This window comes from Hemiscyllium ocellatum, chromosome 7 (genome assembly GCF_020745735.1).
Source record: "Hemiscyllium ocellatum isolate sHemOce1 chromosome 7, sHemOce1.pat.X.cur, whole genome shotgun sequence".
NCBI lineage: Eukaryota > Metazoa > Chordata > Chondrichthyes > Orectolobiformes > Hemiscylliidae > Hemiscyllium > Hemiscyllium ocellatum.
The window spans coordinates 64,987,384-65,007,438 of record NC_083407.1 but is presented as its reverse complement, the minus strand read 5'-3'; the positions used below and the strand labels follow the sequence as shown (position 1 = coordinate 65,007,438).

General features: G+C 41.0%; 1 protein-coding gene across 1 annotated transcript in view; it reads right to left on the bottom strand.

The window, feature by feature from the left end:
- Positions 1-20,055, bottom strand: part of LOC132817116 (integrin alpha-6-like) — a 92,139-nt gene that overhangs the window by 44,659 nt on the left and 27,425 nt on the right. Inside the window, exons 2-6 of the mRNA XM_060827296.1 lie at positions 11,307-11,434; positions 8,948-9,027; positions 7,907-8,162; positions 5,816-5,938; positions 4,156-4,366 (exon numbers count right to left, since the gene is read on the bottom strand). Of these exons, the coding sequence (XP_060683279.1) occupies positions 4,156-4,366; positions 5,816-5,938; positions 7,907-8,162; positions 8,948-9,027; positions 11,307-11,434 (798 nt within the window). The remainder of the gene's footprint in view (positions 1-4,155; positions 4,367-5,815; positions 5,939-7,906; positions 8,163-8,947; positions 9,028-11,306; positions 11,435-20,055) is intronic.

Here is a 20,055-nt window from a genome sequence, read left to right as displayed (position 1 = left end):
GAAGCTAGGGAAGAAATTGTGGAGCCCCTAGCAGAGATATTTGTATCATCTACATCCATTGGTGAGATGCGGGAGGACTGGAGAATGGCTAATACTGTGCCTTTATTTAAGACAGGCTGTAAGGAGAAATCTGTCAACTATAGGCCGGTGATTCTGAGATCAGTGATCAGTAAGTTGTTGGAGAGGATTCTGAAAGACAGGATTTTTAATGCATTTGGAGCTCCATGGACTGATTAGGGATTGTCAGCATGGCTTTGGGCATGGGAAATCATGTCTCACAAACTTGATTTGAGATTTTTGAGGTTGTAACCAAAAAGATTGATGAGGGCAGGGCAGTAGACATTGTCTACATGGGTCTTTGACAAGGTTCTGCCTGATAGACTAATTAGTAAAGTTAGATCTCCACTGATTTGTGGTGAATAGGAAAAGAACCAAAGCTGGTTAGGATCTGAAAGTACAACCAAACATTTTGTGGCAATAGAGTTAATCATGGGTTTCAAAAGAGAATTTGATTCAGAGAAAACTTGCTAATTGGATACAAACTTGGTGGATGTTCGGAGATAAGGGTGGCGATGGAGGATTGTTTTTCAGACAGTAAGCCTGTGACTAGCTGGGTTCATTTTGTTTGTCATTTTTATAAACCATCTGAATGAGAATTTAGGTGGCACAGTTGGTACGTTAGCAGATGACACCCAGATTGGTGGTATAGTGGGCAGTGAAGAAGGTTATCTAAGGTTACGAAGAGATCTTGATCAATTGTGCCAAGGTGCTGAGGAGTGGTTGCTGGAGTTTAGTTTGGATAAATGCAAGGTATTTCATTTGAACATAGAACATAGAGAAGTACAGGCCCTTTGGCCCACGATGTTGTGCCGAGGATTAATCCTAATGTAAAATATTTTAACCTACGCACCCCTCAATTCACTGCTATCCATGTGCATGTCCAGCAGTCACTTACATGTCCCTAATGACTCTGCTTCCACCACCACCACTGGCAACGCATTCCATGCATTCACAATTCTCTGTGTAAAGAACCTACCTCTGATGCACCCACTATACCTTTCTCCTAATATCTTAAAACTTTGACCCCTCATGCCAGTCAATCCTGCCCTGGGGAAAAGTCTCTGGCTATGGACTCTATCCATGCCTCTCATTACCTTGAGTACCTCAATAAGGTCATTTCTTTTCTCTCTGTAGAGAAAAGTCCAGACTTAGTCAACCTCTCTTCGTAAGGCAAGCCCTCCAGTCCAGGCAGCATCCTGGTAAACCTTCTTTGCACCCTCTCCAAAGCCTTCATATCCTTCCTATAATAGGGCAACCAGAACTGGACAAAATACTCAAGGGTCTTGTAGAGTTGCAGCAAAACCTTGTGGTGCATAAACTCAATCCCCCTCTTAATGAAAGCCAAAACACCATATGCTTTCTTAACAACCCTATTCACTTGGGTGGGAATTTTGAGGGATCAATGCAAATTAACACCAAGATCCTGCTGTTCCTCCACACTGCCAAGAATCCTATCTTTAATCCTATATTCAGTATTCGAGTTCGACCTTCCAAAATACTTCACTTCACATTCATCCAGGATGAACTCCATCTGCAATTTCTCAGTCCAGTTCTGCTTCCTGTCTGTGTCGCGCTGCAGCCTGCAATCGCCCTCGATACTATCAACGGCACTTCCAACCTTTGTGTCATCGGCAAATTTACTAACCTACCCTTCAACCTCCTCATCCAAGTTATTTATAAAAACTACAAAGAGCAGAGGCCCAAGAACACAGCCCTGCAGGACACCACTCACCACTGACCTCCAGGCATTATCTTTCCTTCTACAACCACTCTTTGTCTTCTGTCAGCCAACAAATTCTGAATCAAAACAGCTAACTCTCCCTGTATCCCATACCTCCTGACTTTATGAATGAGCCTACCATGGGGAACCTTATCAAATGCCTTGCTGAAGTCCATATACACCACATCCACTGCTCGACCTTTGTTGATGTGTCTCGTCATCCTCTTCAAAGAATTCAATAAGATTTGTGAGGCATGACCTGCCCCTCAGAAAGCCATGCTGTCTGCTTTTAATCACGCTATGCTTTTTCAAATAGTCATAAATCCTATCCCTCAGAATTCATTCCAAAATCTTACTGACCACAGACCTAAGGCTGACTGGTCTGTAATTGCCAGGGATTTCCCTATTCTCTTTCTTGAGAAGAAGAACATTCACCCCCCTCCAATCCTTGGTATGGCTCCCGTGGAGAGTGAGGAGGCAAAGATCCTCGCCAGTGGCTTAGCAACCTCCTTTCTCACTTCCCGGTGCAACTTAGGATAAATGTGGACTGGCCCTGGTGACTTATCAATCTTAATGTTTGCCAAAATTTCCAGCACATCAACTTCATCAATCTTGATCTGTTCAAGCCTGTTACCCAGCTCTTTAAAGTTCTCATTCATAACAAGGTCTTTTTCCTTAGAAAAAAACCAAAGCAAAAAACTCATTTAGGGCTTCCCCTGTCTGCTTAGATTCCACGCACAAGTCCCCTACACTATCCCTGATCGGCCCTACTTTCTCCCTGATCATTCCCTTATTCCTCACAGATGAGTAAAATGCCTTTGGGTTCTCCCTAATCCTTCCTGCCAAGCCTTTTTCGTGCTTCCTGCTGGCTCTCCTCACTCCATTTCTGAGCTCCTTTCTAGTAAGCCTGTAATCCTCAAACTGTGCTAGATCCTTGCTTCCTCCACCTTACCTAAGCTGCCTTCTTCCTTTTGATGAGAAACTCCTCTGTTCTAGTCATCCCAGGCTTCTTAATCTTTCCCCTTCTTGCCTGTCTCAGAGGAACAAATTTGTACATCACTCGCAACAACTGCTCCTTAAACATGTCTGTTGCGCCCTTTCTGTGGAACAATTGCTCCCAATCTGTACTTGCCAACTCCTATCTGATAGCATCATAAATTTTCTTTTCCCCAATTAAATATCTTCCCTTGGTAACTGCTCCTTTCCCTCTCCGAGGTTATAGTAAATGTGAGGCAGTTGTGGTCACTGTCACCAAAGTGTTCTCCCACTGCAAGATGTGACATCTGCCCTGGCTCATTGCCAAGCACCAAATCCAAAATGGCCTCTCCCCTCGTCGGCCTGTCTACATACTGAGAAAGGAAGCCCTCCTGAACTCACCTGACAAAAATGGCTCCATCCAAACCATCTGCATTAAGAAGGTTCCAGTCAATATTGGGAAAGTTGAAGTCACCCATAACAACAACTCTGCTACATCTGCACTTTTTCCAAAATCTGCCAGCTTATGAGTTCTTCAATCTCCTTACTGCTATTAGGGAATTAGTTTGGGAAACTTGGTCACCTTGGTCAGACTTAAGGGACTGACAAATGAATGTTTTTGAATATAATTTTTATTTTCCTGGACTAAATGTTTATGCTGAAAATTAGTTGATTAGTTTTGACTAGATGTTGGGAACAAAGCAAATTTAAGAGATCTGAATTTTTCCTCTGCTGTAGCTCAAGTTAAAATTAACAACAGTGAAGACAGCGGAAAAAAATTCCTCCACCTGAAAAGTATTCTTCAAATTTACCCGCCCTATTTCCAGACAGGAGTCTCAAATACCCAATCATGACTGACAAACCAAATTTACATGATAGTCGATATACAGCAAGAAAGAAACTAGATACTCTTCTGGCTTGGTGAATATAAGCCATGGTAATACCTGAAGAGGGAAGTCAGTATTTGTGGACAGTGGTGAGCAGACAGCTAATGGCTCTGATGGAGAGAATAACCTCAGTACCCTTCCCCTCTTCTCTCACAAAAGATGGCAGTGCTGCCTTAATGTACTTTTTTTTAAAAAAGAAACATTTTGGACACTGTTGTCCATTTAATGCTCATCCCTCTTCTATTTTATCATTGTAGTACCACGATTTGTTTAAAATAGCAAACTGGAAAATTCATTTAATTGCAGAAATAATAACATCTAAACAACTGGAGGTACTCAGTCCACAGAATGACTAAATACTTAGAACTGAAATGAATGAGCTTTATCATCACTTGCACTAAAATGAGTGCAGTGAAACATTTGTAATGTTGCTGCTTTGGCACCATCTTAGGTACGAAGGACCTCTTCATTTCTCAAAATCTTAGCATTCTAAATTAGTAAATGCCTCCTCACCTGTCTTGGTTAAGGTCCACCACAGCAACATCATATCCAAAAGAGGATGCCAATCCTTCCCCATCCAGGACATGTTCAGTCATTAGGTTTCTTGTGCGTTCCTCTATCTTTAGGAAAACAACCGCTCCAGCATGATTGGCTCTTGGTGCACCCGATACAAAGGTAAATGTTTTCTTCGATGTGATTCCCTTGCCTGAGTCCAGAGAGAAGCCTAATGCAAAACAATAGGATTAGACTGCATATCTAATCAGCAAAACAGCCATAGATACATTGTTAAAGGAAACAGACAGCGAGGATCTGGATTAGATTCAGAGGAGATTCAAAGTTTAATATTTGATTCCTGATCAGACTAGGAAAGGCACATCTATATTTTTGAGCTTAAGCTTGTGGTGCAAAATGTGCTGGCATCATCTTCAAACACACGTCAGCTGTGTGAGGTAAACATTCCCAGTGGCATGCTGAGCAGCACAGGTCCTATCTATTGTGACACTAGTACTATAATGCTTCAGTTCAATGATTCATCTAATGCCTTTTCTGAACCTCAGATTAATACATATTAAACAGCAGGAAAGACTATCTAGTCAGCATTATTTAAAAGGGATCATCAATTATTAGTTCATTGATATTACAAAATATTGAAATTTGCATGATTATGTTTTTTAAACTGTGCCTTAAATACACAAATAGTTCTGAAAAAAAGAGGAGAGGGTGAATTCCTTATAAACATCTCCGATCAGAAGTATCCATATGACATCAGGTTGCCATCAGGATGAGAGTTGATAAGGGAACGAAAGTCCAATAGAAACCACTGAGGGGTATAATACCTGTTTTAGCCAATAATGGTTGTGAAATGGTTAATGCTGAGGGCTGCATTAAGCTGCAGCTGGTGATGCAAAATGGACTTGGGTGGGAAAAGGCAGAACATCTCAGAATTTAGAAAGGGGACACACCCATTATCCTAGGTTCCTGATAGTCTGGAGGACAAGGTCTCTTACTCATGTAACTTATATCTGGTTGCAACACATTATATCTTCTTGATAAGACAAGAGCATCATTTCGTTAGACTAACAAGTGGCTTTCCTCTTCTACACTGGAAACTGCAAACCTTATGAAGCCCAAACTAAAAAGGAGGATGGTGCAGAAAATCTACCTTATGGTGATCAAAAGTCTAGAAAGCTCATACAATATGAAATCAACAGTTGTTTTCGAAGATTTAATTTAACTGTACCATTACAATAATAGCGACCACGACTCAGACGTGGCTTTAACTGTACAAGTGTTCTCTTATAATCTTTTACTCAGAAGTACATGCACACAGTGTCATATGTGCTCACACTGCGCACCTCAATATACCTATTTACTTGAGTCCATCAGCATATTTTCTCTAACATGGTTTTAATGTGGGGTTAGAAAGTAAGCAAACCACGAGATTTGCACCCTATATTGTAGGGTCACAAAGGGAGGTTTAGTGGTTAGTTATAGAAATTGCTGTAATGTGAATTGCAGATAGATAAAATCGTACAGCACTGGAGCCTGATCAGTTCAATCTCCTCAGGTTACCTACCAATTAGCCCCATGTGCCTGCCCTCTCTCCAGATCCTTCATAATGTTGTTTTTTAAATTATCTATCCCTTTCTCTTATAAAATTATTAATACCTACCTAAATAGCTATTAGCAGGAACAGGTATCAATTTTTCATCACGTTTGCTTTCATCACCAACTTCATAGGGTCCATCAAAGTTAAGGTCTTCAATGTTTTTGATTTCTTCAACATGTACTATTCCTAAGGGAACAAATAGTTAAGTGGGATAATGAGCATCTTTATGCAGTGCTGGAAGCAGGTTACAGGTATAACGCTTTTTAAACGTTTGCTTTACGCCAGTTCGCTTTTTATGAAAATCCTACATTAGTACCTGTTTTTGCTCACCAAAGGAGGATTTTCTCTTTTACGAAAGGGCTCGCACAGACAGAGAAGCGCCAAGCGCCTTTCCAGGAAGTGTTAATACATGATCCTCTTCCACTCTCTCCTACACCCCAACCTCTGACAACTCAGCCTAACACACCATCATCACCTCCACCACCTCTCAGCCTTCCAGTGTGCTCGCTGTCTTCATGATTCTGATGAATCAAACTCCATACATTATTTCTACTTTGTATAGGCTGTGTATTTATCATTTGAATCCTGCTTTTACTACATGTTGGTATTATTTTATTTTGTGTGTGTTATTTTTAGATTTTCTTTGGGTCTGGGAACACTCAAAAGTATTTCTCATATAAATTACTGGTAATTACTTCTTTGTTTTATGCCATTTTGGTTTACGAATGATTTCAGGAACACTCTACTTTTGGATAGCGGGGATAACTGAACCTCACGCAGCCATCTTATCCCAATGCACAAAATGGGACAGATCAATAATCCCACTATCTACAGTTACAATCATATTGGTCACATTATTAAATGTTTGAAATATCTGTTAAAACTTGTTCTTGTACTTAGGTAGTTTTCCAAATTCCAAGAAGAAAATTATGTGCAATCAATAGAAACACTGTACAACGCAATCATACACCATATCCTAATTCTTTCACTACATTAACGATTAGATTTTTTCACTTCTAGATCGTGGTATAGATGGTCAAATGGACAGAAACTACATTTTTTATCTATTTTGATAATGATATTGAAAACTTTTAAGTCTGCACGTTAATATACAACAACCTTTAGCAAAGTATATATCAAGATAAACAACGTTTGGCCAATGACTTTGTCTTTTGTCTTGCACTCATCAGGAGAAGACAAAAAACTTATTTGCAAAAAAAAAGTCTTTTTTCAGTAGCACTTAAACAAAAATGGCTTCCAAAGCCCATGCCTGAAGGAGAAGTTCAGTCCCTAACTTAAATATACAAAGTACTGAATGTGTGCGCGAGGTCCTAATTCAGGATTGCTTTGCCTGTGCAGCACTTAAACGAACCTTAAATATTATCACCCATGAGTAAAACTTTTCACACATACTTACCTGAACATGTAGCCTGTAGGAACATGAGTTTTATATTTAAAGTTATACATTCAGATAAATTGCCTGAAAATAATCATCTGTTAAACTTTCAGCTGGTCCTATCAAACTGCCTGATTTATCTAAAATGTAGCATAGTCCTATGTTTTTATTATTGCATCTTAAAATGGCTACAGCACAGAAGGTGCCTATTTACTCTGTCTTGTCCATGCTGACTCTCTGAAAGAGTTACCCAGTTAGTCCCATTCCCTTGCCTTTACTAAATAAGCCAGCAGAAGTTTTCACTTCAAATTATTATCCAATTCCCTTTGAAAGTCTTAACAGAAATTGCCTTTGCCACACCTTTGGATCATGCATCCTCAATCCTACATACCTACTGTTTTTAAAAAAAGCTTTCCCTCACAATGCCTCTGATTCTTTTGTCAATCACTTTAAATGCAGAAGCATTATTCAACAGGGATTAGGTCCTCACTCATGAAACTTCCCTTTAGGTTCATCGTTGCGAAATGCAACATCTGGAACATGCCAGTGCAGCAAATTGGATGTATTCGGTTGCATCCAGAGTACAAATCCCCCACCATCTTACTGCAATGCACCTTCCCCAGACCCAGAATCTAATCTAATTTATAATATTATTCTTGCCATGCTATCTGCAGTTTTTAGTGGCTAATTCTTAACATCCACATCATCTTAAAAAGAAATGAAAGAAAACTTACAATTTTTTTGAAATTACAAGTTACCTTTCCAGTTGTAGGCACCTGGTGCTCCATACACAAAGTAAGTACCATTATTGCTGAAAGCACTAGCTACACCTTGCTGACAAATACCAAACTTTTCATGACCCCGAAGTCGCCCAAGGCAAAGTTTCACATTTTTATCGGTTTCATTTTCACGGAAAACAAGATCCTGGCTCAAAACATAGCACTGTCCAGTCACATCACGAGCCTCGTCTGCCTTATTCACATATCGCCTTTGCTCATACCGATGAGCACAAACCTGAAATGAATAAAACATATCAGTTTTTAATGCTAGGCGTTATCTAATAACAGTAATTTTGTTTTTTGTTATTCTAGTTAGCCCACCTTTAAGTAACTATTAAATGTATTTAATAGTTCCAGGCCAAACTATTTAAATATTTTTCCTGTTCTAATCTTATTAGATTAGATTAAATTCCCGACAGTGTGGAAACAGGCCCTTGTGCCCAACCAGTCCTCAGAAGAGTAACTCACCCAGACCCATCTCCCTCTGACTAATGCACGCAACATGATGGGCAATTTAGCATGGCCAATTCACCTGACCTACACATTTTTTGGATTGTGGTAGAAAACCCACAGAGACATGGGGAGAATGTGCAAACTCCACACAGACAGTTGCCCGAGGTTGGAATCAAACCTGGGTCCCTGATGCTGTGAGGCAGTAGTGCTAACCACTGAACCACCGTGCTCCCCCAGTGTTCTGACAACACCAGAGCTAAATGTTTCACAAACATATCACAAGCAAAACAAAAACGAGTTTTAGAGGTAAAATCAGTACTGAAATCTTCCTCAGGTGTCTTCAGGTCACGTCAAAATAAGAAAAGGATGATGTCTACACTGGGAATAAAAGTTGCCACTTGATCTCTGACCTCTGTAACTGCCTCCTAGTTGGAATCAACACCAGGAATTGAGACGGTTCTGGGGTAATATGGTAAGTGAGCAAATTACTACATGGTTAGCACACTTTCTCAAGCTTATATATTTTACAAAGTACCATACGGAGTAAAAATTCAAAAAAAAACTTACCATGACCTTCCCACCTGGTCCCTGACTTCTCACAGAAACACCCATCCATTGATCTTCTTTACTCTCCTGTGTCAAATCAGCTACAAATGGGTGAAAATATATTGATCAGGACACAAATACCTTAAAGATTTACATTAACCATTTCTAATATATGACAAGCAGCAGCTCAGCACGATTCCCACAGCTCAGTCTGTTACTAGCAGAAAGCAAAAGGTTAAGGAGAGCAGATTGAGAGAATGTCGCTCCCTAGTGGATTCTCACAATGGCTCCCTAAGATTCCAGCTTTAAAACTGCTCCACAAAAAACAAAAGGTTTGTCTAATTTTCATTTGATGCATATATGTTATTAATACAATAGAAGTTATAAAGATGAGAAAAGTAATTTACAGAACACAACGGTACTAAAGAGATAAATAGATCTCTATTTGGTTGAAAGTAAGATACTGCGAATGAAAACAGAAAACAGCAAATCTGGCAGCATTTGTGAGAATTCATTCCACACAAACCATTGCGTGTAATAAAAAAATTGCCCTTCATGTCCCTTTTTTACATCTTTCTCCTCTCACCTTAGAAAGATGGCCCCTAGTATTGAAACCCCCACCCTAGGTTAAAGACACCTTCCATGAAAACATGTATTCATTATTATAGAATTTAAAAAGGAAGAAACCTTAAGACAAATGAAATATTTTTCTTTTTGTCTTAGCTTGATCAACTTTTATTTAGCTCAGTGACAAGATAAACTCTTTAAAGTTTAGCTGCAGGTAAATCCATGCCAAGGTGAGCTAAGTACAGAAGTTGTGAAGATGGATCAAAGTCGATTTGTAAGTATAGGGCCACATAATAAAATGGTGTTGCAAAATACGTATGAGACTATCTTCCTGCATCTGCACCCATTCCTTTACTTGGGTACAGCAGGTTTTGGGAAACGGAGTGGTTTGGAGCTCATGCCGATTTAGAGACTACCGGAATTTCCTCCATTCTCTGCACCTTCCCTATAGCGGTTATACTAAAGTCTGCTTTCTGTTCTATTATCCTGATACACTTAAGTAAGGTATGATTTCTCTGGGTAGCACACAAAACAATACTTTTCACTGTATCTCAGTATAATAAATTAAATTAAAATCAAAACTGGAAACTGAACTAAGCAGATTGCTTTACAAGTGCTCTGGCTCACCAGTTATCTAATGTTCATTGAACTTTGGTGTTTCACTGTGTCTGGGTATACGGCTCTGGTAACTCTCACTTGTTTTTGCTCAGTTACACATGCTGACACTGTTTAATTTTCAATGTCATTTACAGTTATTGAAGCTTTGAAACATCAATGGTTTATTTTCAACTCATTTAATAATTCAGAGTACTTTTGAGCTGGAACAGTTAAATGCTTCATGGGCAGAAAAGATCCTAAAGGTGACAATAATAGCAGTCAAGTAATTTGAACTGCGTAAACAGACTGAAAAGCATGAGAATTTGAAAGTCAGTGTTTAATTATTTTCAATATTAAATTTCTAAGTTTTTTTGGGTGTTAAATCAATAAAAATTCAATCAGTTCTGAATGTAAGAAATCTCCAAAATTTTCCAGTCCTTCTTCTAAAAAAGTCAAATTCACATTTCACTTCATAAAAGCACAAATTTAAAATTTATTCAGAATTACAGCATGTCTAATAAACTGAATAAGCAATCTAAAATCAATGGAACAATTATGAATCATGGTGGCACAGTGGTTAGCACTGCTACCTCACAGTGCCAGAAGACCCGGGTTCAATTCCCGCCTCAAGCAACTGTCTGTGTAGAGTTTGCACATTCTCCCCGTGTCTGTGTGGGTTCCCTCTGGGTGCCTCCGGTTTTGTCCCACAGTCCAAAAATGTGCAGTTTATGTGAATTGGCCATGCTAAATTGCCTGTAGTGTTAGGTGAAGGGGTAAATGTAGGGCAATGGGTCTGGGTGGGTTGCTCTTCGGAGGGTCAGTGTGGACTTGTTGGGCTATAGGGCCTGTTTCCACACTAAGTAAAGAAAAAAAATCCTGAAGATTCAGGAGTTTTTTTATATAAGATCTCTTAAAGTCACAGTCATTGAAAGAGAAAGCTGACTATGTGTGAAAAACCTCAGCAATTATACTTTTAACTGTCGATAAAGCATGGGAGGGGTCTGTGAATTGCTGTTTAGTACTCCAATTGGCAACTGTTAATTTGCATTCAGTTTCTTACAATGCAGGGAAAGTTATAAAATGACTTTCAGCATGGCAAGTGGTCGAAAACATTACCTGCAAACCAGTAGCATTTGCTCTTGAGCATTTTCACTGGATCTATGCGTATGACTTGGTTTCCTTGTTTGTGAACTTGTTTTAGCATGACAATACTTACCTTCATCATCAAAAATGACACGCACACAGTCATTTTCTTCAGCTGTAATGGGGCATTTATACAATCCTCCCGTAATTGTAGCTTTTTGGTTCGGAAGTCCTTCTGCTTTTGGAGCACCAACTAATAACCTGTTGAGAAGATTTGTTTTTAAAAAGAAAAGGTTAAAAAATGTGAAAAAAATCCAGTAGGTTACACCAATTAAATTATTACATATAGGACAGATCAAGGCCACGAAGTTTGTAAGAAATTGAAGGAAACTAGCTTTGTCTACCCACAGCTTTGAGAGATCAGAGCTGAACATCTTCTACGCTATATCATGGGATTAATTTTAAACATGAAACCATGCTGAAAACATAAAACATTCTTCACTTCAAAGCAAATGAGATCCACACATTTTGCTGCATAAATCCAGATCATCTCTTATTGCCACAAGTGCAACTGCAAGGTGATTCCTGAATATGCCTTAACACAAATCAAACTGTTTGCAGAGGTGTAACAAAACTATTTACCTTTCACTGGGCATTATTAAAAATATTGTATTTACAGAACACACTTGCTCATTCACTTTAACATACATTAATTAGATTAGATTCCTTACAGTATGTGGGCAGCACGGTGGCACAGTGGTTAGCACTGCTGCCTCACAGCGCCAGAGACCCGGGTTCAATTCCCGCCTCAGGCGACTGACTGTGTAAAGTTTGCACGTTCTCCCCGTGTCTGCGTGGGTTTCCTCTGGGTGCTCTAGTTTCCTCCCACAGTCCAAAGATGTGCAGGTCAGGCGAATTGGCCATGCTAAATTGCCCGTAGTATTAGGTAAGGGGTAAATGCAGGGGTATGGGTGGGTTGCCGCTTCAGCGGGTCGGTGTGGACTTGTTGGGCCGAAGGGCCTGTTACCACACTAAGTCGTATGAAAATCCTATGAAAACAGGCCCTTCAGACAAGTCCACACTGACCTTCCAAAGAGTAACCCAGCCAGACCCATTCCCATACCCTATATTTACTCCTGACTGTTGCAGCTAACACTATGGGCAATTTAGCATGGCCAACTCACCTGACCTGCACATCTTTGGATTGTGGGAGGAAACCCATGCAGACACGGGGAAAATGTGCAAACTCCACACAGACAGTTGCCCAAGGCAGGAATCAAACCTGGGTCCTTGGCACTGTTAGGCAGCAGTGCTAACCACTGAGCCACCATGCTTTTCATTTGAGTGGTGCTTAATGTTACCAAGAGACTATAAGACAGAGAACCAAGCCATTCAACCCAAAGATTCACCGATTACCCTCAATTCCACTTGCCTGCGTTTAACCCTTGACTCTCACACTCATTAAAAAAAATGAGTCCATACAAGAGATTTGGCTTGTCCTTCCATATTTCCAAAACAAAACATATATCTTAACTCAAGCTTGGTTAGCTAAATGGTCTAACCCTAATTATGGTGGTGGAATTAATCTGAAATAGGATGGGCTCTTCCCACCTTTCAGCAAAGACCTCTAGTAAGATCCAACACCAGATCACAGATGCACCAGTTCACCTTTCTACAAACTACAGGAATAGGTGTTTACAAAGAGCAAGATCACTGCAAGCTCACAAGTAGTCCTAGACTATTGTGGATTTTGTCACTGCACTCCTGTACAGCGCAGACTTGACTGCATTTCAGCGACATGCAAGAGCACTTGAAATTCTAACAGCAATGCCGCTACCACATTCTCTGGCACAGTGGTAGAGACCATTGATAAAAAAAAACAAGTGCCCTTGCTGAAGCTCACTCTTCAGGTATCAGGAAAATCCCTGGAAAGTGAACTCGGATAAACTGGATACTAACTGAGTGGCTGAAGATTGTCTCACATGTCAGGCCTGCTTTCTGAACTGTCACATGTCCAACATTCCAAGGGAGATCAAAGAAAATGCCTCAAAGACACAATGAAGCTCTGTGAAGCACAGCAACTTTGAAATTAATGATCACAAGGAGCTTACTACCAATTCTTCAGAAATGGGACAGCTTACCTCTCGCGCTGCAGACTGAATTACAACATCTTCAATGATGAAACAAAGCAGTGCTAGATAGGGAAGCAAATGCTCTTTACAGATTCCACTACTCTGTGGAACATCCTATCCCACATTCCCAAAGATCTGCAGGTTGAGAATGGCTTGCCCAATCACGTTGAGAATGTGGTGCTGGAAAAACACAGCAGGTGAGGCAGCACATGAGGAGCAGAAGAATCAATGCCTCGGGCAAGAGCCCCCACCATCATTCTCGATGAAGGGCTTTTGCCTGAAATGCCGACTCCCCACTCCCCAGATGCTGCCTGACCCGGCGTGCCCTCCGCCCCCAGCACTACATCCTCAACTCTGATCTCCAGCTTCTGCAGTCCTCACTTTCTCCCTGCTCAATCACATGAAAATGGAGACAAAATTAAAAAGAAACTTAAGCCAAAGTAGCATCACCTTCAAGCAGAGGGACTGCCAGCATCAGTCAATTGAGTAATATTACAATACTGTTTATTTAATCACTACAGGTGGAGTGTTAAACCTTAGAAAACCAAGTAAAAAACAGGGAAAAAACCTGAATTTCTTTAAAACCAAGGCTAAAAGGGTAAATTGACTCGTCAAAATAGAAACAGGAGTGGGCCATTCAGCCACATGCCTGTTCTACCAAAGAGATCATGGCTCATCTGGCACCTACTTCCATGTATCTGCTTTGGCCAAAATGCCATCACAATTTTGTTTGCAAAACATTTCACTCTCTCAATTAATATTAACAATTGATCTAGCATCAACTGTCATTGTGGAAGAGAGCTCCAAACATCTACCATCCTGTGTGTGTAGTAGTGCTTCCAACATCTCTCCTGAATGGCCTGGCTCTAATTCTCAGACAATGCTACCTATTTCTAGAATCCAACCAGTGAAAATAGTTCATCTACTCTGTCTTTCTCTGTTAATGGTTTGAAAACTTCAAATCAGATCAGCCCTCAAGCTTCTCAATTCTAAGAAAAAGGCCTACTTTGTATAATCTCTCCTCATAACACTTGAACTCCAGTTATTAGTTCTGGATGTAGGTTTGCTCACTGAGCTGGAAAGTTCATTATCAGACATTTCGTCACTATACTAGGTAACATCTTCAATGAGTCTCCAGACAAAGATTTTACCTGTTGTGGTTCCGTTCGCCGAGCTGGGAGTTTGTGTCGCAAACGTTTCGTCCCCTGTCTAGGTGACATCCTCAGTGCTTGGGAGCCTCCTGTGAAGCGCTTCTGTGATGTTTCCTGTGGTTTGTAGTGGTTTGTCTCTGCCACTTCCGGTTGTCAGTTCCAGCTGTCCGCTGCAGTGGCTGGTATATTGGGTCCAGATCGATGTGTTTGTTGATAGAATCTGTGGATGAGTGCCATGCCTCTAGGAATTCCCTGGCTATTCTCTGTTTGGCTTGCCCTGAACACCAACTAGCTACGAAATGACACAACCAGCTATCCTTAGTAGCCACACACGCAGATGACAAGCAACATGAATTCAACTGGGACAGCACTACTATTATAGGGCAAGCCAAACAGAGAACAGCCAGGGAATTCCTAGAGGCAAGGCACTCATCCACAGATTCTATCAACAAACACATCGACCTGGACCCAATATACCGGCCACTGCAGCGGACAGCTGGAACTGACAACCGGAAGTGGCAGAGACAAACCACTACAAACCACAGGAAACATCACAGAAGCGCTTCACAGGAGGCTCCCAAGCACTGAGGATGTCACCTAGACAGGGGATGAAACGTTTGCAACACAAATTCCCAGCTCGGCGAACAGAACCACAACAACGAGCACCCGAGCTACAAATCTTCTCCCAAACTTTGAAAGATTTTACCTACTATGATGATGAAATGTCTGAAAATGAACCTTCCAACTCAGCGAGCAAACCTACATCCAGAACGTCAATCTGAGCTACAAATCTTCTCAAAACTCACTAACATCCAGTTATTAGCCTTGTAAAGCTAAGTTGTACCCCCTCCAAAGCCAACATATCCTTTTGGAAGTGTGGTGCTGTACAAGTTACTTTTTTTTTCGCAAGGGGATTAAATATTTAAATAGTTTTTAAACTTCCAAACCAAAATTGAAATGTACAGCTCAGGATTGATACGAGTTTGATGTAAAGTAAATGGATAATTTCAATTTATTTCAACAACTCAGTTTCACCAAGGCTCAGAAGCACATTCAGTGAGTGTTGCCAAGTTGGCTAGAGCCCTATAGAGGCATGTTTCTGCTCTTTGAGGTGCCTTAAGAATTCAGCTTTAACTAAAATATATGATACATTGGAAATTGAGCATGCTTCAGTGCAGGAGAAGTCCCTTCACCATCCCCATCCGCCTTCTCTCCTGAGTCGGGCCTCAGGGTCATTGGAGTGATCTTCGTGGTCTGAAACCTCAAGCTAGAATTTGGCTCAAAATGGCTGCCAAGAGCAGATACAAAAATCCTCAGAATCTGACTGCAGCTAATATTTAGAATTGTGTTTTTCAACCCATTGCCGTGAATATTCCATTTACCATTGCCCCATGCAATCCCAAATCCAAAATGGTTGACTGAAGTGTGCTATTTTATTTAAAAGTTACATTTCTTTTCCCCCCATCAACCTCGCAATTTTGACTTTAATGTTGCTACATATTTAAATATTTTCTTGCTGATGTGCAACCACAATGATGTACACATTCTTCTCATGAAACTTTGTATTGAAATAAATAACTGACAAATAGATGCTAATGCTTCATTCAACAACTGAATAAGCGAAAGGATTCTCACTGGATCACTTGTGCATGGACAGATTCCATAAATGCCAGCGTCAATAGAGAAACCAACATTTAGTAAGAATGCCTTCCCTCCCCCTTTATCTTTTAAAGAATACAATTACTTGCTTTCATTTCATGAAATTAAGCATGGTGTCAAGTAATTGCCCCAGGCCATTATTAAATGTGCATGACGTTTCTGAAACCATCAGTCATGAACTTGAACAAAGGATAAAAGACTGATGGGAAGCTTGTAAACTTCTGAAAAGGAAACACACAAAAGAACCTTTCAGCAGCCAAAACATGAGGGTTAGCAGAACTGCACAACAATGGCAAGACAAATGAAAGCTCCCCCATCTCAAACTGCTTCCCTCTCAGTGTGGTTTAATAATAGTAACAAGTCTGTTTTAGAATTAAAGATAAAGTACACCAGTTTAAAAAAATGCATAGCTGTGACATACATTTCTAGTAAAAAGTGAGGTCTGCAGATGCTGGAGATCAGAGCTGAAAATGTGCTGCTGGTTAAAGCACAGCAGGTCAGGCAGCATCCAAGGAACAGGAAATTCGACATTTCGGGCCAGAGCCCTTCATCAGGAATGAGGAGAGGGTGCCAGGCAGGCTAAGATAAAAGGTAGGGAGGAGGGACTTGGGGGAGGGGCGATGGAGATGTGATAGGTGGAAGGAGGTCAAGGTGAGGGCTGAAGAGCTTCTGTGCAGAGGAGATGATCTGGGGGGTGCAGTGAGAGAGAGACTCACTGAAATCCTTGTAGAGGGAGGAAGAGAGCCCTCCTCCCTACCTTTTATCTTAGCCTGCCTGGCACCCTCTCCTCATTCCTGATGAAGGGCTCTGGCCCGAAACGTCGAATTTCCTGTTCCTTGGATGCTGCCTGACCTGCTGTGCTTTAACCAGCAACACATTTTCAGCACATACATTTCTAGGACAATCACATATTCTTTTAAACTAGCTCAAAACTACAACATATAGAACAAGTACGTACAAGCACAAACAAATCCCACAATAAGGCTCAAAGTTTAAAACTAAATACCATTACAGCAATTAAAAGAAATGGAAAATGCTAGAAATACTCAAGAGTTAATGTTTCAGGTTGATGACCTTTTGGATGTTAACGCAAAGTATGTTGGATATTGTTGTAATTCAACAAAACTTTTTCAGGCTTCCAGGATCTCTTCAAACAAGATTAAATTGATAGCTTACAAGGCTTACCATGCACAGTCACGGGTGACGGCTTTATCTTATTGCCCAAATGATCAGCAGAGTAAAAGAATAGAATAGGATTAAGAGACATACATGGTTGATTTGCCAGTAGGCAAACTTAAGTTCAACACTGAATGGTTATGCTCAAATTGTCACTCCAGGCATGAATATGCAGAATCAACAAATTTCCAGGCTTAAGAGAAGTGATTTGGGAGATAGAATTTTGATGCAGGTGGATGGGTGCATACTAGAGTCAGGGCCACTACAAAGGAAACATTGTGGAGACAGTCACAGGGCTTTCTATGTATCAATGCAGCTTGTTTGAAAGACCTGACTGTAACTCACCACCATGGTCCATTATGGCCCTCATTGGGATGACAATAAGTGTGAAAGCAGTCAAGCAGTGTTAATATTATGATAGCTTCAGGCTTAGGTTAACAAACAGCTATTGAAATTGTAAGCACTCCCCCCTCCCAATTCAGGAAAGCAGCACACTTCCTTTTCCAAAGTTTCAAGAGCAGGGAATTTAAGTAACCCTCTAGCATTTGTAATTTCTCTAACATGATATATTGGTCCTCTAATTTCTGGTTTTCTGGTACTAGCCACCTCAGTTTGGACTCAAAAGGTTAACACTGTTTTTCTTTCCACAGGTGATGCCAAAAATGGTGGATGCCAGATATAGGGTCCAGTCTTCAGATTCACAGCTCTGACTCCGTTTTGCCTGAGGCATACACCCTTTTCATCTCAGTGACAACTTGGGCCATGGGAGTTCAACATAGATATTTGTATCATCGATTGTCACAGGTGAGGTGCCGGAAGACTGGAGGTTGGCAAACGTGTGCCACTGTTTAAGAAGGGTGGTAAGGACAAGCCAGGGAATTATAGACTGGTGAGCCTGACCTCGGTGGTGGGCAGGTTGTTGGAGGGAATCCTGAGGGAGAGGACGTACAAGTGTTTGGAAAGGCAAGGACTAATTTGGGATAGTCAACATGGCTTTGTGCATGGGAAATCATGTCTCATGAACTTAATTGAGGTTTTGTGAAGAAGTAATAAAGAGGATTAATGAGGACAGAGAGGTAGATGTCATCTGTATGGACTTCAGTAAGGTGTTCTAGCAGAAAGTGAGGACTGCAGATGCTGGAATCCTGAAGAAGGGCTTATGCCCGAAACATCAATTCTCCTGCTCCTCGGATGCTGCCTGGCCTGCTGCGTTTTTCCAGCATCACATTTTTCAACTTCAGTAAGGCGTTTGACAAGGTTCCCCATGGGAGACTGGTGAGCAAGGTTAGATCTCATGGAATACAGGGAGAACTAGCCATTTGGATACAGAACTGGATCAAAGGTAGAAGACAGAGGGTGGAGGTGGAGGGTTGTTTTTCAGACTGGAGGCCTGTGACCAGTGGTGTGCCACAAGGATCGGTGCTGGGCCCTCTACTTTTTGTCATTTACATAAATGATTTGGATGCAAGCATAAGAGGTACAGTTAGTAAGTTTGCAGATGACACCAAAATTGGAAGTGTAGTGGACAGCAAAGAGGGTTACCTTAGATTACAACAGGATCTGGACCAGATGAGCCAATGGGCCAAGAAATGGCAGATGGAGTTTAAATTCAGATAAATGCGAGGTGCTGCATTTTGGGAAAGCAAATCTTAGCAGGACTTATACACTTAATGGTATGGTCCTAGGGAGTGTTGCTGAACAAAGAGACCTTGGAGTGCAAGTAGATAGGATAGTGAAGAAGGTGTTTGGTATGCTTTCCTTTATTGGTCAGAGTATTTAGTACAGGAGTTGGGAGGTCATGTTGCAGCTGTACAGGACATTGGTTAGGCTACTGTTGGAATACTGCGTGCAATTCTGGTCTCCTTCCTATCGGAAAGATGTTGTGAAATTGAAAGGGTTCAGAAAAAATTTACAAATATGTTTCCAGGTTTGGAGGATCTGAGCTACAGGGAGAGGCTGAACAGGCTGGGGCTGTTTTCCCTGGAGCGTTGGAGGCTGAGGGGTGACCTTATAGAGGTTTACAAAATCATGAGGGGCATGGATAGGATAAATAGACAAAGTCTTTTCCCTGGAGTTGGGGAGTCCAGAACTAGAGGGCATAGGTTTAGGTGAGAGGGGAAAGATTCAAAAGAGACCTAAGGGGCAACTTTTTCATGCAGAGGATGGTACGTGTATGGAATGAGCTGCCAGAGGATGAGGTGGAGGCTGGTACAATTGCAACATTTAAGAGGCATGTGAATGGGTATGTGAATAGGAAGGGTTTGGAGGGATCTGGGCCGGGTGCTGGTAGGTAAGACTGGATTGGGTTGGGATATCTGGTCGGCATGGACAGGTTGGACCGAAGGGTCTGTTTCCATGCTGTACATCTCTATGACTCTATAGATTTCAGGAATTATACATCTCATCTCTCTGCCAGGTATCCTGCAAATTTATTATCTGAATAACATTAGACTTTAGCAGTATCTCTCAGCGTCAAAACAATTTCAACTTGCACCAAATCCCAGATGCTACACCTTTGTCACATCCAAAATAAAAGTGTCAGAATAATTCAGCCTATTATCTGACTGAGATTACCCATTACATCATTCTACTTCTGAACCCTCTTTGACTTGTCAAAAAATGTTTCCTTTCTGCTTGTTTGCATTTCTTTTTCTCCTTTCAATTCATTTCCTGTCTGTCTTGTGATTACCCATTTTGTCATATTTCTCAGTGAGAAGGTTGACCCAACCTGAAGGATTGGTTTGTTCTCTTAGTTCATATATTC